The sequence below is a fragment of the Protopterus annectens genome, chromosome 4.part0, assembly GCF_019279795.1.
Source record: "Protopterus annectens isolate FY-2018-M chromosome 4.part0, PAN1.0, whole genome shotgun sequence".
NCBI lineage: Eukaryota > Metazoa > Chordata > Ceratodontiformes > Protopteridae > Protopterus > Protopterus annectens.
The window spans coordinates 44,170,217-44,188,160 of NC_056733.1; the positions used below are offsets into that span (position 1 = coordinate 44,170,217).

Genomic DNA, 17,944 nt, shown 5'->3' on the forward strand with positions numbered 1-17,944 from the left:
AGGAGCTGTGATTTGCTTAGTCATATGGTAGCTAAATAAAGGTGAAAGGAATCAAATCCTGTACCATGAGCAGAGGAAGCAACTCCTTAATGGCTCAAAGCTTTAGTCCTGTGTTTTATTGAATTAGGTGGCAAGATGAGCAGACTGTCAGGAGGACAAAAGAGGGTAGCATGTGTACTCTTACCAGACAGTAGCAAGCAGGAAGGAGTAAGAGAGTCATTGGAGCAGCCAGAAGATATATTTGTTAGGAGAAAGTGTTTATATAAAAAAGACCCTACAGTGCATAATCAAGAAGGATGAACACAGTGGGAAAAGACAGAAAACAGGAGAGATAAGACTGGTGGGAAGGGTTTGGATTGTCATATTTTAAGAAATGCCAGTAGTTTAGACAAGAAAATGGGGAGGCAGTGAAGTACAAAAGGAAACAAAAAAACATGTACAGTAGATGTGGCAGAAACCTGACCACTAACCAAGTGATGGGAGCCAGGTACATGGAGATACCAGGACATCATTTTTTCCCCTGTTAGGATGGAAAGAGCAAGATGGGGGTGGGGGGTAGAACACTACATTAGGCAGAGCATCAACTATAAGGTAGTTGAGGACACAGAGTAGGGAAGAGAAGAACCTCAAATGACCATCAAAAGTTAGCAGTCTAGTGGTCAGACTAGAGGAAAAAATGTCGAGAGCGGATGGTTACAAACACTGTCAACAACTAGCTACTGACAGTGAAGGTAACAAGCAGTTATAGGAATGGGTAAGGTTCAGAGGCAGGAAGAAGGAAGCTGTTTTGATAGGATATCCCATCTGACCGTCAGCTGCCACCAGCTCTTCACCTATCAGACCCATCTTAGCCTCCCTTAGCATCAACCCATCCCCAATTCATGGCTGGTGAGGAGATTTAGTACACTGGTGCAGTGTCATATTGCTGTTACAGAGTGTGTTCTAGCACCCACTACCTCCTCACATCAGCCTTTGCTGTCTTGGTATGTATGCTGCCTTGGTAGGTGTATGAACAACCTCTAACTAAACCATATATTTGTTGGAGATGTGCTGTGCAAAGATATATGAAGGAACTGGAGGGCATGAGTTATGAGAAAAAACTTTTATAAAATTGAACATCTGTTCATAAATTGAAGAGGAAAGGAGAGGTGGTATGATTTAGATCACCCCACATTACTTTGGAGGTAAATAAAATGGGTGTAGTTGAAAACTTTTGGCAGATGGTTGGACAAGGGGGCATTAAAGCACCTGGAAGAGTGAATTGTTCAAAGTAGACTATGGAAATGCTGCTTCACCAAAGGAGTGCTAAGAAGCTGGAATGCATTGCCAGAGGCATTGGGGTAAGGAAAAGATCGAGGAAGGGGGAAGAGCAGATGTGTGGGGGACTAGCTGAAAAACTCAGACATGTTAGATTATGGGTATTCTTCCATCTGCTTCTTTTTGTGTTGACATGGAATGGTTTTATCCTACTTAAATCCACTGCAGGAGTAGAACCTGAAATGCAGTGTAAAGCTGATTAAATATGACAACTTTTAGCCTTGTTGCTTAGATAATAAGTTAAAACACAGTATTTAATTATATTTTTAACTCTCAGTAGCTCCTGGATTTCAAAATGTGACTGATTCACTAATATTGCAGCTTCTCTGACCTAAGGAAGAAAAAAGATATCCTTGTTTTGTTTTCGTAGGTATTAATTGTAAGAACGATTTGGCCAGTCTAGGTCCTTCATTGTGTAATACCTTAAACCTCCTGTAGTGGAGGTCAATGAGATATATGCAGATGACCATTTAAGGACATACCAGTGTTTCAGCTACATGGCTTTTGAATGCCTGTGACTTTTTAAATCTTGATGGGTTACTCTGTGTAACTTTTTTACACTTTGCTTGTTTTTTTTTGTAGGTATTGAGACACTGATGTGCTACTTAGAGCTTCATCCACAGGGTTGGGTTGAGATGTTGCATCCTACACTTTCTTCTTGTCGTATTGTTTGCTATGGTGGACCTCAACAGCTCAGAATGATAGCAAAAAGGTAAAATTCCTCCTGAAGAAATAACTTAGATGAATTGTATTACATCTTGGAATTACAGAACCACTGCTAGTTCGGAAACACTTTTGCAACCATGCAACCATACCTGGGATTGAACTGCCATTTGTTTGGGTTATTTTATTTATTTTCTTCTTTTTCTCTTGTTACTGACTTTATAGCATCTAGTAAAAATCTTAAATCTGGTTAGTTTTTGCTTAAACAGTTATCATAATCACAGACAGTACCCAGGAAGTCAGGATTGGTGAGGCCACCTCAACTAGGAGGCCGATCACCAACAGGGTACCTCAAGGCTTTGTGCTGTGACTGCTCCTATTTGGCATCTACTTCTCTGAGGTAAAGGCTAATTTCAAGAGCCTTTGACTGACCAAGTACGCAGATGCCTGCAAATTGGGAGTTGTTATATACCCCCCCCCCCCCAATGACACAGACATCTTACAAGAAGGTCCAACACAGAGAAATGGCTGGTACCAAAATCACTGATTTAAAACTCGGTTCCAAGAAATGTATTAGTGTCTGTTGGGAAAATGGTTACCCAGACTAATTGCTTCATTGATAAGACACCTCCAAGAGTTGACCCAGTAGTAAGGGATCTTATCCAAGGATTTCAATTTTGCTTGCGACATAAATGGGACATGTTGCATGATGCATGACAGATGTCTCTCGGATCCACATGCTGTGGAACAGGCTCTTCATCCACATGAAGCAGAGTCCATCCATAACCTTATTTAAACAAAACCTAATATTTACCCTTTTCAGTAGATACTTCATCATTTTCTTCCCCTTCCTCATCAGGAAGTACTGTCAGTTTCTCACTTACTGTTTCTGTAGGCAGTTTATTCCATTCTCTCTCTCTCTACCATTTTTTATCCTCATTTTCTTTTATACACTCATACCTCAAGGGCCTTTCCGAGTTAGTGTCAGTTAGCAGATGACCCACCTGACCCCATAAGTTACACTTTCTTCTTGTATATTCATTAATTAAATGAGTTGATGCAAGATAATTACACATTTTTGGATGACCTTAAGTTCCCTTAACACTTTTGCTCATAATTATATATGAGATGTGTTGCATATTTCTTGTGATGGTACCCATATTTCTCAACCACCAGTCCAAATTTTTTTTTCCATTGAATGAACTGAATGTTTTATTGAGTCAGAGTAGTGCAGAATGTCTTTTTTCTTCAAGTCATATGACCTAAAATAAACAGTTTTTTTTTTTTCAGAATTGAAGGTACAGACTGAAATAATTTCCTTCTTTAGATAGTCATTTTTTTTTAATCCAGCAAATGTATAAATTTGTTTATTTACTCAGAAGATTCAAAAGTCGCATTGCAAAAACCATTCCAAATTTAGAGTATTTGAGAAGTATTGAAACCAAAGGGGTACCACTAATTTGTTCCATATAACTTACCAGTCTGTGGAAATGTCTGTTTTAGAGCCAACCTGCACTGTAGGTTTTCTTCTGTTTTAATATTTTGTTCACTCCTTGTCTCTGTTGGTGTGCCACAACTGCATGCAACCTGTGAATACTTCCTCCCTCCACAACTTCCTTCCCCTGTGAAAGGGATCACAACATCATCATATTCTGGCTCACCCTCCTCAATTATCCTGCATAGGTTAGAGCTATTCAGTCTTCCTTCCTCCAGCACATTCAGCTTTTGCACGTGAAACTCACCTTTGAGTAAGACTGGTAATGATTTCACAATACTTCTTGTAAACTACAGCAATTTTACTTTCACCATCACAGCTCTGGAGCTCACCACAGGAAACGTCCTCCTCTTACTCCTCTTCCCTCATTCTATTTCCCACTACCAACCTAAAACCTGCAAACTGAAAAGAAGTAGGAAAGGTACCTCAGTGCACTGGCCTTTTATTTCCCTTAGTTGGCATAAATACTGTCCTGGGTCTCCCCAGGAAAGAGGCCAATGGCCTAGTGGGACTGTCCTAGTCAATAAAGTGTAAATAAAAAAAAATGAATAGTAATAATAACCTTATGGTTACTGCAAGAGGGCAGTGGCCCCCTGATATTAGTGAGTGTAGATGGTCATAATTGCAGGGTGGATGTTCTGAACTCCTCAAATTTTTTGACGTCCAAGGTGGTCATGCCCTCTATAGTGAGGACCCAGACATCCTGGCTGTGGACAGTTGTCACTCTAGGTGCCTTGCTACTAATGTTATTCTGTTACTGAGCGAGTCCTCTGGCACCTCCCTCCTCCCAGGCTGAATCCCAGGACAAGGTTTAAGATGGAGCAGAACTTTGGTCTTTATGCAAAGCATGCAGGCCTGTCAGTCTGACAAGCTCTTAATGTTGGGTGATGTTCATCATGTTTCACTGTTGCAGTCCTTACAAAATGGGTTATCTGGCTCCTGGTAGCCCTCAGTCAGCCAGAATACCAAAGTCCTTGGTATATGACATCGGCTACCTTTGGTTGAAGCCTGACATCAGGATGTCAGGTACAAAGGAAGGCAGCCAACACCATTTCCTCAGTCTTTCTTGCCACGGAGCCCGAAGCAGAAGCTTTTTGCATGAGTGCCGGTTGGCCGAGTACCTTCTTTTTGTATTCTGACTGCTTAGTTGAAGACATCCTCAGATAAGTACTTCATTGGGGACCCTCTTTTTTTGCTTTAACGAATGTCAGAGAAAGTTAATAACTGTCTTTCCTGTGGAAAACAGATTCTGCACCGTGATTTTCAGTCCTATTGTATCACTTGTTTGGGCCTTGAGTATGACGCATCTAATTGTGTTCTTTGTGCTTCATTCAACCCGTGTACGATTCGCCGTAGAGCTAGGGTCTTGTTCAAGCATTTCGGTGTTTGGCCTAAGTTCGTCGGTATGACGTCTTCTGGTCTCCCAACTTCAGATGTGCCTAAGAAGCGCAAGGATAAGGACCGCGACAGGCTTAGGGTCAAATTAGCCAGCGATGTCCCTGTTAAGTTGGTTGTCAGCCCAGAAGTAGTCAGTGAGGCGCTTTCATTGCCCCTGCAGTCCGTGAATGTTCATCAACAGGTGTCTGCGGAGACCTTTTCTGAGTCCTCCATTCCGCAGGCTTCCACTTCGTCTTCGGACCCTCCTCCAGTCACTGGCTCTGATGGATCCGGCGCCACTAAGCAGGTGCCAGCTTCTGAGGCCTTTTTTCTCCGCCTGGAGACCAGATCCAAACCGACTACCGTGGTTCAGGCTACTGCGGTGGCTAGGCCTCCTGAGTCCCTCCAGCTTTCTAGCAGGCTTTCCAGCCGAAAATCTACTCCAAAGCAGACGCCGGCCTCCCCTCAAATGCCTCAGTCTCAGATGATTAAGATGGCTAGTGATGTCTTGACCCTTATCAGGGGCTCTCAGCCACCTCCTTCTAATAGGGCTAGGGAATTGTCCCCAGAAGTTTTGTCTGCCTGAGACTCTGAGGTTTTCAGCTCTTCTGCTGATAAAGAGGGAAACTCTCTCAACTTTTTTCTGGTTTTGAGGATTCTGTTGCAGAAGTCTCCATCCCTTCTGCCTCCCCTCCAGAAGATTTCTCCTTTGGAGATACTCTGAATACTCTTTTGGAGCATTTCAAATGGGAAAGTCAGGACTACCCTCAGTCTAAGAAACGGATTAGGGAATTCTTGGATTTGCCACAGCATAAGCCTTTGGCTATCCCTCCAGTTTTGGAAGTTGTTGATGATGTTTTCATGGAGAATTCTTTGACTTCTAATTCTGTTCCTCCTGCTCCCAGAAAGCCTGACAGCTATTATAGAGTTCCTGATTCTCATCCGTTCCTTTTCAAGAATCCTACTGCGGATCCAGAGATTACTTCTCAGGGCCCTAAAGGTGTTAAAGCCATGGTTGCTAAAAATCCTGTTCCTTCTGACAGAGAATCTTGGGCCTTGGATAGGTGGGGTAAAAAGGTTTATACTTCTTCCACCCTGGCTATTAGGTCTGTTAATTGTCTTTTTCATATGCTTAAGTGTCGGCAGCATACTTTGGAGGCTATTAAGGCTAAAATTGCTGGTGTTCCTTCCCTGATGGAGAGTAAGGACATGCAAGATTTATTGAATTCTGCCACTCTTGTCACTAAACATTCTCTACATTGTGGTTTTTGACACTTTGGAGGCTTCTTGCAGGGAAGCAGCCACTGGTTCTGTTATTAGAAGACATGCTTGGCTCGGGGAACAGCCTCTTTCTGAACCTGTCAAATCTAAATTACTGGATGTACCTTTGCACAAGGAAATCTTTTTGATAGCAAAGCAGAAGAGGTGTTGAAAAAGTTGGAGGATAAGGCCAAATCTATGCAAACTGTTAAGGATTTTCTGAAAGTTCAGCCTCCTCATTTTAGTAGGCATTACCCTTCTAAGAATTGGACTTTTCCTGACCCTAATTAACAGGGTTGCACTAGGCCTAGGGGTCACAGGTCTTCTAGGGGACAGACTTCCACCCCTCAAAATGCTAAGCACTGGCAGTCTTCCTCTTCAGAATCGGGGAGTTCTAAGCAAACTTCCCAAAAGCAAGCATTCCCAATGACTCCGGCCTTCCTCTGCCTGCCTCTGTGGGTCCAGGGTTTCCTTTGGGGGGAAGGTTAGCCTTTTTTTGCAGATGTCTGGTACACCATCACATATGACAAATGGGTGCTCAAAATAGTATCCCAAGGCTACAAGTTCTCATTTCACACCTTCCCGGTTCACCAAGGATACCCAGATATCCCCCCTCTTCGAAGGGCAGAAGCAGAAAAACAAGTTTCTTCTTTGCTAAGCCTGGGAGCCAAAGAGCCATTTCCTACACTACAGATAGGCCAGGGTTTCTACTCAAGACTTTTCCTGGTTCCCAAAAAAGGGGCACCTGGCGCCCTATTCTGGATTTGTCCATTCTAAACACTTTTCTGGTGATTCCCAAGTTCAGAATGCTCACTCTTCAGCAGTTGCTGCCAATGCTGGCCAAGGATTCCTGGCTGGTGACTTTGGATCTCAAAGAAGCTTATCTGTACATCCCAATAAGGGAAAGCTGCAGGCAGTTCCTTTGCTTCAGGGTGGGGAATAGGCACTTCCAGTTCTCTGCACTGCCCTTTGGCTTATCTACTGCTCCCAGAGTTTTTACAAAATGCCTGGCTCCAGTAATTGCTTTTTGCAGACAAAGAAACATTCAAATTTACCCTTACTTGGACAATTCAGGCAAACTCTCCAGAGCAACTTCTAAAGGGTTTGGACTTTGTAAAGAACCTTCTCACCTCTTTGGGCTACACTATCAACAAAAAGAAGTCAAAATTGGTACCCACTAGGGAGATTGTATTCCTGGGAGCGAGTCTGAACACAGCTGCCCAGATGGTATCCCCTCCCTCAAGAGAAACAACTGGATCTTTCGAATTACTTCAAGAATTTGGCAAGCATGACCCAACTCTCTGCAAGGTAATTCCTGCAAGCCCTAGGATTCATGGCTTCATGTATTCTGATGATTCCATATACAAGACTGCATATGAGGAAAATGCAATGGTACCTCAAAAACCTTTGATGTCAACACACTCAGGATTTAGATTTGATTCTTCCTCTGATTCCCTGCCTGCAGACGGAGCTCCTTTGGTGGGCGACATCCTGTGCTCAGAACAAAGGCCTGCCTTTCTGTCCACCTCCTGCCACCCAGACTCTCACCACAGATGCCTGGAACTACGCTTGGGGAGCTCATCTAGAGGGCAGATGCATTCAAGGGACTTGGAACTATCAACAGGTTCATTTGCACATAAATCTGAAGGAATTGATGGCAGACAAGCAGGCCTTGATGGCTTTGAAGCATCTTCTCCTGGTACTCTTCTAGGCAGGACAGACAACACCACAATCATGTGGTACATCAACAAGCAGGGAGGGACTCACTTCCCCTGTGCAGACAAAGCATGACACTTTGGTCCATGTTAGCTTCCATGGGCATTCATCTGATAGCTCAGTTTCTTCCAGGAAGGCTCAACACTTTGGCAGACCAGCTGATCAGGCAGGTCCTGGATCCTCACGAGTGGCAACTAAACAAGACCATCTTCTATCGAATCATTCAGCGTTGGGGCACTCCCCAGGTAGATCTCTTCTCATCTCTGACCACCCACCTTCTTCCAACCTTTTGCACCAGGGATCATCACGACAAAGCTTGGAAAAGTGGATGCTCTGTCCTTCCCCTGGACACAGCTTTTGATCTATGCATTCTCTCCTCTGCCTCTTCTTCCCAGAGTGCTGTTAAAGATAAGGGGCGAAAACCAAGGGCCATCCTCATAGCTCCAGACTGGCCCAGGCAATATTGGTATCCACTACTTCGCAGTCTGTCCCACTCTCAGCCTTGGCAACTTCCCCTGATACCAGATCTCTTGGTCCAGGAGGGGGGGGAAATTCTGCATCCTCATCTTTAGACTTTGCATTTGGCAGCCTGGCTCATAATTTAAACCTTTCCCAACAGGTGGTTGAGGTACTTTGTGAAGCCAGGAGGCCTAGCACTAGGAAATCTTACGCAGATAAGTGGAAAATATTCTCCTTTTGGATGCAGGCTAGAGGGGAAGACCCTTCCCAACATACGCTTCCTCTTATTCTTGACCATTTGGCAGGCTTACTTAATGGGGGACTTTCCTTTTCTTCTATCAAGATTCATGCTTTCAGCTATTTCTGCTCATTGTTCCTTTGAGCAACCCATTTTCTCTCATCCCTTGATGAAACATTTCCTCAGGGGAGCTAGCAATTTAAAGCCTCGCAGAAGGGCACCTGCTCCTGCTTGGGATCTTAATTTTGTACTTGAGAAACTTACTTTGCCTCATTTTGAACCAGCTGCCTCGGCAGATTTGAAATTTCTCTCCTGGAAAACTGCCTTTCTCTTGGCTATTACTTAAGCTAGAAGAGTTTGAGCTGCAGGCCTTAATGGCAGTGGAGCCTTTTATCATCTTCCATGTCTATCGGGTTTCTCTTAGAACTAATCCCTCTTTTATGCCTAAAGTGGTTTCTAGCCTGACTCTTAACCTGCCTACCTTCTTTCCTAATCTTCAGAATAAAGGAGAAAGGTTACTGCATTCCCTGGATGTGCATAGACAGCTTAGATTTTGCCTGGACAGAGCTAGACCTTTTCGAAAGTCAGATCAGTTGTTGGTCAGTTTTGCTCCTGGAGCTCAGGGCAAAGCTATTTCAAAGCAGACCATTTCTAAGTGGACTGCTCATTGTATTCACTTTTGTTACTTAGAGCATGGCAAGGTTCCTCCACAGTCTGTTAGGACCCATTCTACTAGAGCAGCTTCCACCTCAGCAGCTTTTTAAGAGGTGTACCTACTAGGGACATCCTGGAAGCAGCTACCTGGACTTTTGTCCACACTTTTACTAAACATTACAATTTACCCTTGTTTTCTAAGTACAGGGCTGGTTTTGCCACTGCAGTGTTGCAGGGCATCATTACCAACCCTTAAACAGAGGGTGTTTCTCCTCCCTTTTGTTTTTTTTTTCCTGGGCTTTGGGAATCTACCCATTTTGTAAGGACTGCAACAGTGAAACACGAAGAAAACAGTACAGTTGTGTACACTTACCTTAAATGTAGATGTTCGAGTGTATTCACTGTTTCAGTCCTGGTTTTCTCCCCTTCCAGCCCCCCTTTTTTCATAGGGCACAGACTGGATTTTTATTTTCCTGGTCTAACCTTTTTTGGGGGGTTCCTGACAGTTAAGGCAAGAAAAACTGAGGAAATGGCATCAGCTGCCTTCCTTTGTACTTGATGTCAGGCTTAAACCAAAGGCAGACGATGTCATATACAAAGGACTTTGATATTCTGGCCGACTGAGGGCTACCGGGAGCTGGATAACCCATTTTGTAAGGACTGCAACAGTGAATACACTCAAACATCTACATTTATGGTAAGTGTACACAACTGTACTTTCCCTCTCCTCAGAAGAGGAAAAGCTAATTGTCTCCCTGTAGGGAATCAGTCTTGTGTGATTCTTCTGAGGAAGTTGCATAAAAGCTCAAAAATGCCTTCATCCGGGATATGACACTTATAATGAGGGGGACTCTGTCTTCTGGGTCCTCCCAGAGGGCATCTGATTTGGAGACATTTTATCTGTTATGAAAGACTACTAAAAGTGAAAAGCTTTGGCAGTCTCAGTCATGTGATCTGAGAAGTATCATCATGAAGGAAATGATGCTTAAATTCCTGGCACTCAGGATTTTGACATTAAGCTTTAAAAAGGGGGGCTACACTTGATAACCAATAGCACCCAACTGATATAATACATAAGTGGGGGGGAATTCACTCATACCCCTCTCTGCAGCCTTGTGCTCTGAGCTTAGGAAACAGCCCTAGTGTTAGGTATGTCAAGGCCTACCATATCCCTTCCCAATAGAACTCTCTGTAAGTTAACTTAAGCAGGACAACAGCACATCCTCTGAGTGGGTTTTGGACAGGAGCATTTTTCTAGAATTGGGCCACTGGCTGGGTGCACTAAAAGTAGACCCTTTTTCTTCCAAGCAGCAGACGACTGAAACAGTCCTGTTCAAGAGCACCAGACAAGAAGACTTGGCAGTGGATGCCTTCTGCTTCAGTTAGGCAGGTCTGCTTTTTAAACCATAACCTCAAACCCCCACTTCTCCCTAGGTTGATCCAGAAAGTAAAGAGGAAAAATACAAAGATGTTATTGAAAGAATCCTTTTAACCAAAGCGACACTGGTTCACCCTTCTGATGGAGGTAGCAAGGGAAAAGCCATATGCACTTCCTCAGCCTGTGAACCGCTTGACGCAACTCTAGTCTTTGGGTACAACTAAACCTAGAAACATTCAGGTTGACAGCTTTGTATTATTTGACCTTGTTACCCTTTTGTCATTATTTTCTCAGACAGCATGCTTAGTCATGACAGAGGAGGATAGGAAGCCTCCTACTAGGAAATCCTACATATAGGACATTTTCCTTTTGACTACAAAGGAGTAAGCAAAATCCTAATTCTGCAGAAGTGTGATTCATAACAATATCCATCTGAGTTGTTTGAAGCCAGGGTTAGCTTATGTCTTAGTGAAGGTAAATTTGTTGGCCATTTCATCCTACCTACCTACCTATGGATCCCCTTTGGTATCTTTGCTTAGCAGTAAAGCAGTTTCTAAAAGGAACACTGCACCTGAGTCCACCTCGGAAAGTTGTCCTAAGCTATATTTGAACTGGCTATAATGGTCTTCCTCATATTTCTGAACTGGAAGACAGCCTCTTTGGGGGCAGTCAAATCAAAGGAGGATGTCTTGACAGAAATCCTTGTGACAGTATTCCAAACAGATGAGTTTTCACAGCTGATGTCACTGTAGGGTTACCAAAGCCTAGACCTTCCCAGTAGCATACATCCGACATATGACCTCAGCCTACAAGTGTAGTGGTTAAATAAGAGAAGTATGACAGTACATCCTCAAACTGTCTTACCGCCAGCCTGAATGCAGGTTTCGCACCTGTCTGTCTGATATTCATATGGTCATTTGTACTGTAAGCCTCCTCAGATTCAGAGAAGTGCCCTGTTGGGGACCCTTCTTCTTCTTAAATCTCTTTTGCTGTGATGTTGTTAGATGTCATCTAGGAGGGATAAGTGTATGTAGTAGGCAGTTATCCTACAAAGATCTCTGTACCCCCTGTTTTTTTGCTTAGGTACAGAGCACGATTAAAACTCTTGTCCCCATTTGCCAGTCTTTTGTACCTAAAACATTGCATTTCTGTTTCTTTGCTGAACATGTTCTTAGAGATATAACAATTAACGCATTTGGCCCAGTCTAAGATGGTGGACCACACAACACCTGATGTACCTTCTGCTTCTAAGAAAAAACTCAGAAGGCCTATTCCAGAAAGTCTGCCCAATCTAATTTTGATGTACCCACAAAGGTTACAAAACCCGCGGCACATCTGACTACCTCAGACACCCTCTATTGCAACCCTGTTGGAGGCCAATACAGCATCAGAGGACTGCACATCCGGAGAGGCTGTTAATATAACTGAGAAGGGGGAACCACGATATCATTGTCTGATAGGGGCCATAAGGCATCTAGCAAATTTTAATACAGGAAGAGATACCTGGAAAGTGTCTGAAGCATGTCAGGGGGCAGAGCCTTCACATTTGATTCGGGCAGATGGCACCCCAAATAAAAAGTGGTAAAAGGCTAAGCATGTTTCCTATCCTTCCCCTTTTAAGGCAATGGACCAGATGGATTTCTCTCAGGGCCATAGTGTTCATGGCCATTATGGCCCTTAAACATTCTACTTTTTCAGCTTCTGCACCCACTCCACTGACTTTTTTTTTTTTTTTGTGGAATAATCATCATTTTCTGAGGAGGCCTCAGATTCTGATGACCATTCTTTAGCTTACTCCTGTCAAATTCACTCTCCTGCCAGGTGCTCTCTGATTATGAGGATTCCATCTCTCTAGAAGAGGCATCCTTTGGAGAGACCATTATAAATATGAGGAGACGTTTTGTATGGAAGTCAAAATAATCCTCTGATGTCAAAAAGAAATAGTACAATTTGTTAGAAGTGGGCATTCCAGCCCCTTTTCCTGTCATGGAGGTATTTTTGGATGCCTTTGCGTCCACATCTGCAGCTCCGGACTCTCTGCCCCCAGCTCCTAGAAGGCCAGATAGATTCTGCAAGATTCCAGATGATCTTAAGTTCCTTTTTAAGAACCCTTTTGCTGACACATCAGCCGTTTCCTTACCGTCAGACAAACAGTATAAGCTACTGCCAAAGGCCAATGCTCTGCCATCAGAGAAGGATAGAAGTGATATGGATATGTAGGGGGAAAACGTTTGTACTGTTTCTACCCTGGCCTTCAGGGCCATTAATTATCAAACCTCTTATCTATACTTAATCTGAGGACGGCTGTGGCTGATAGGTGAGTAAGATATTCCAAGCAACAAATTTTTTTGGAAAATCAGTCCACTAGGCTACGCATAGTATAAAATGCAACTGAAATGCTATTGAGGCATCTTCCAGTGCAGCTGCTTACAGGTTCAGTCATTTGAAGGTGTACCTGATTTGAAATCAGCCCCTGACAGAATATTTCAGGCCTGAACTCCTAAAGTCCCTCTTGATATAGACCTTTTGTTTTTACCACAGTTAGCTAGCTTATTCAAAACCTTGCAGGAACTTCAGACACATTTTTCTTATCTCTTTGCCCAGATACCAGAGGAATTACCCAGCCAAGCCTTCTTCCTTTGTTAGAAGGAAATGTAGGCATGCTCAGAAACACAAGAAGGCACGCATAAAAAGATGTGTAGAAAAACCTGAATGGAGCCCCAGATCTGGGAGGCCTCCCTGCATAGATAAGTCTCTATGACTTTCCAACCTCCTTCCCCTTTCAAAAAGACTCACCGTTTCCATTACAAAATTCTTAAGAGATTACCACAGACAAGTGTATGCTCACCATCATCAAAAAAGGTTGCATGTTCTAGAAAGAATTACCTCCCTTCGAAGGCATTCCACCTGCCCACAAGCAGTTAAAACTTCTTCTCATCTTTCAGGAGCTACAGTTCCAAGGTACCATCGAACCAGTTCCTCTGTTTCTAATACCGAGAAAAGAAAGGCAATGGAGACTCGTGCTGGATCTCTCGTAGCTAAACACCTTCCTCAGGGTACCCACTTTCAAAATGCTGTCACATCAGGCCCTTCTCTTTATCCTTCCTGCCTTTCTAATATCTCTGGATTTCAAGCATTCTTAACCTGCACACCCCCAAATGCCCTTCTTGCTGGACATTTCTGAGATTCACTACTGGTTCATCACATTTTCAGTTTACTGCTTTGCTGTTTGGGTTTTCTACAACCCCCACAGTATTCACAAATTGCTTAGCTCCTATTATAGCCTTTTACAGGAATCTGAGATTACACCCCCCCCAGGCTAGATGATTTGCTAACCCGGGCATGTTTGTCCCGGTCTTACTGCAGCATCTCAAGTTAACTCTCTCACCCTCCTCTGACAACTGTGATTCACTGTCAGTTTCAGAAAATTTTCACTTCACCCCCAGTAACGACCTAGTTTTCTTGGGTTGCAGACTAGACAAAAAAAAAAACACTCAAGCCCTCTTGCCCCAAGAAAAGGTACAGAGCTTTACAACTTACTTTCAGTGCGTTACCTCTCTCCAAGCTTGTTCAGCCAGGGAGATTCTCAGGGCACTAAGATTCTTGACAACAACCATACCAGTTTTTCCACTGGCCAGGTTGCATACAAGGAAAATTCAGTCCATCCATCCATCCTTAACCCATTTTGCACATGGGGTCAGGGTGTCACTTCAACAGTAACAGTCATCTTGAGCCAAGGCTTACACCGCCAGGTAGCTAGCCCTGCCGCAGTAATTCATCCGTACCACTCGCTCACGCACACACTCACACCTACGGCCAATTTAATGTGTCCAATCCACCTACTTGCATGGCTTTGGAATGTCTGAGAAAACCAGAGCACCTGAATTTAATACAGTACCAGACAGGAAAATAATGTACACTAATATCAGCTGACATCAGATCAGCACAGCCCTAACACAATTAGAATGGGGGGCAGGAGGAAAATGTGATGTTAAGTATAGTAGTTTACTTTACGTGAGCTCCTGTATGTACTGACATCACGTGATGTTTTTGAAAACAATGTCAAATCTGCTGAATTCGATCAGTGTATTGGACATTGTGACTTGTTCTATTTTTTGATTTCCGCAGTTTACTTTCGATATGTCTGTCGAAAATTTTTTTGACGTTCGACATATTGATAGTAAACCATGCAAACTGATGTCCAAGGGAAGCTGACATCAAACCAGCTCGGGGAGAGGCTTGAAGTTTTGGAAGTCAAGCTTGGCATGGGAACGTCTGTGTCAAAAGTCTCAGTAGTTATGATGACTGCTGCTTTGATCCTAGCCAAACATCTGACGTTATAGAAAGTTCCTTATACACTTGTACTTTCTAGGTAGTTTGATAAACAAAAATGCTGTGTATAATACCTAGATTAATAAAGCCCTGACTTAACAGTGACACTTGCACATTTCTTTTGCACTTAGGAGCAAGCCAACTGCATTACATTCTGTGTAGTTACTGGAAGTCATTATATCAAAACTGTTTATTGAATGTAAATTAAGCACCTTCGTCTGCAGAATGAGTTTATGGGAAACGAGCACAAACTTTATTCTTTCATGCTGAATTGCAGCACAGCTCTGCCATTGAACTCACATCAATTATTTGTTTTAGAATACTTTAGTTGCACCTCACTTGTTTTTCTGCATGTTTTCTATTTCATAGTATTTTTTATGAGGTCTTATTTTCTGTTTACTTTTTTTTTTTAATCAGATCCCGTGTTGTCGCTGTAGTCCTTGCACGTGAGCGTTTGAAAGGAGTGGATCGTTCACAGAGCAGCTCAGTTGAATTTGATGTGATTGAGCTAGCTGACACAATGGGCTGGGAGCTGATCCCTGTGAAACGTGAGCTGCGACAGCTTCAGTGGCTTTCACACACACAGCAAGGTAAGATTATAGGTAGGCAGACACACAGCACAAAGATCAGAATTGCATTCATAAGATTTTAGTGTACTGCATAAAAAAGAATTTTAAAACTACTCCACAATACAGGTGGAGTATTTTTTTTTCTGTCCTCCTACTCATTGATGACATTTTACATAATATAAGTGCGACTGGAAAGACAGTACATGCCCCGGCAGCTAACACAGCATTGAGTATACTGCCTTCTGGGACATTATTACTGAGGCATTAGTGTTACTTAGTGACAGTGAGTTACCGCGGGCAGCCGCGGTGGTGCAGCGGTTAGCGTTGCCGCCTCACAGCAAGAGGTTCTCCGGTTCGATCCTCGGCTGGGGTGCCTTCTGTGTGGAGTCTGCATTGTCCTTCCTGTGGTTGCGTGGGTTTCCTCCCACATCCCAAAGACATGCTGTAGGTGGATTGGACACTCTAAATTGGCCTTAGGTGTGAGTGCGTGCATGTGTGTGCCTTCTGTGGAAGGTTGGGTGCTGGGCTGGCAACTCGGCACTGTAAAACTCCACTGCCAATCATGAGCAGACAGGTGACCCGCTGTGGCGACCCCTAACCGGGAGAAAGCCAAAAGAAGAAGAAAGAAGTGACAGTGAGTTACTGCTAGGTCACTCTACTGTAATACCATTGTGAATGCTATCATAATTGAGGAATGAAACAGAATTGTAACTGCAGGGGTATCAAGAGCAAGCCATCATAGATAGAAACAATGTAGGCAGGCAACAGTTGCTAGTACCAGAAATGGGTTGTCTGTCTCAATTCAGTACTGCATTAAAAATCTTACTTTTACTTCCAACAGTTTATAGCATAGTGCAGCTAGAAATTATTTCTAAAATAGCTCATTATGAACATTAAGTTCTTCTGTAGCTACTGTGATTGTTTCTAGATAGTGAAGTGTTATTTCTCACAGCAGCAGCATATAGGTTACAGTGATATTGTGTACAATGTATTATATTGCATACTAGTTTGAGGTGGTGTTATGTTACTGTCAAATGTTAAAGTTGTGTGATGATAAAAGCTGTTACAGCATGTTAAAAAAAAAAAAAGAAAGAAAGGATTATAACTCTCGGTAGTAGGTTTAAGACTTAGGACTGTAAATTAATTAAATGTGTAAAAGAAAATGGGTCAACTGCCAGGAGGTAATAATGCACCATGCAGGAGGCTTGCACAGTGATATGAAATAAATCAGTTTTGTTTAAAAGAAAAAAAAAACTTCATTCAGTTTTGTAGCATCGAGGGATGAAGCCCTGATTTACAGCTAAGATTACCTAAGCTCATTTAGCAGCCTGGCTCCTGTAGTAGCCAGCTAGGAAGAGGATGATAGGAAGAGGATCTGCTTGTGTGCCCCTTTCTGTGGGATACATTGTTCAAGGTCACAGAAAGACTTAAGGTCTTTGTAAGGACTGAAGGCCCCCACAAGATGCTCACCTTTGAGGGACTGTCTGGTTTGAAGTGATGCCCCCATGTAAAGGGTGGTTGCCCCCTTGCTAGTTAGTGTACCCTCCAGTGGGTCAGTTATAGCACACACAGAAGAGAGTCTGGGGTGTATTGAAAATTCCGTCAGTCAGTCAACAGTATGGCAGCCCAGTTCTCTCTGTTCAATGTGGTAAAGTAGTGAGCCTTACCTATGCTGAGTTTTCAGGCTTATTCCATTGGAGGATGGTCTTAGTGAAGAGGAGAATAGAATTATGGGTAGATATAGGTGGAGCCCTGAAGATATATATATATATATATATATATATATATATATATATATATATATATATATGTGTGTGTGTGTGTGTGTGTGTGTGTGTGTATATATATATATATATATATATATATATGTGTGTGTGTGTGTATATATATATATATATATATATATATATATATATATATATATATATATATATGTATTTACATAGTCAGAAATATGTAATAACGCAGATTTATTTAAAAATGAAACAACAAAGAAGTCCCCTTGGCTCAACAAGTTATACTTGAATGGTATATACAGTATTTATAGTATCTTAATTGTAATGTTCCCTGTCCTTACAAGTAAATCATTCAGTTGTACTTCACAAAGGCACAGTCTCAACCAGCCCTGCCAACCACCAGTTCATATAATAAAACTCTCTCAGCTGCAGGCCTTGACTATGCTTTGCTCCCTTCCAAGAATGTAGCTAAGAATACTGTTTGTACTCTTGAGTACAATTTTGCATGCATTGCTTAAAGTAAACATGGCTTTTTTAAACCAGCTTTGTGGACAACTGCCTAAATTAATGCTTTCAATAAGAGTCTCAAAGAAAAATTATATTCCCGGCCTACACCTCTACTTCCTTCTTTCTTCCAATTCCACAAAAAAACTCTATACCTGATCTTCCTTCTGATCACATTCACAGTGGACCCAAACTATGCCATACAATTAAATTCCAGATATCACAAATCTTCAGGCAGAATCCTTT

At 42.7% G+C, this 17,944-nt stretch overlaps 1 protein-coding gene across 2 annotated transcripts in view; it reads left to right on the top strand.

Annotated features, from left to right (window-relative positions):
• RECQL4 (RecQ like helicase 4) overlaps nucleotides 1-17,944 on the top strand; it is a 913,040-nt gene that overhangs the window by 675,877 nt on the left and 219,219 nt on the right. For both annotated transcript variants that reach the window (XM_044068076.1, XM_044068075.1), the window contains exons 20-21: nucleotides 1,900-2,029; nucleotides 15,307-15,479. In XM_044068076.1, coding sequence (XP_043924011.1) covers nucleotides 1,900-2,029; nucleotides 15,307-15,479 — 303 coding nt within the window. The remainder of the gene's footprint in view (nucleotides 1-1,899; nucleotides 2,030-15,306; nucleotides 15,480-17,944) is intronic.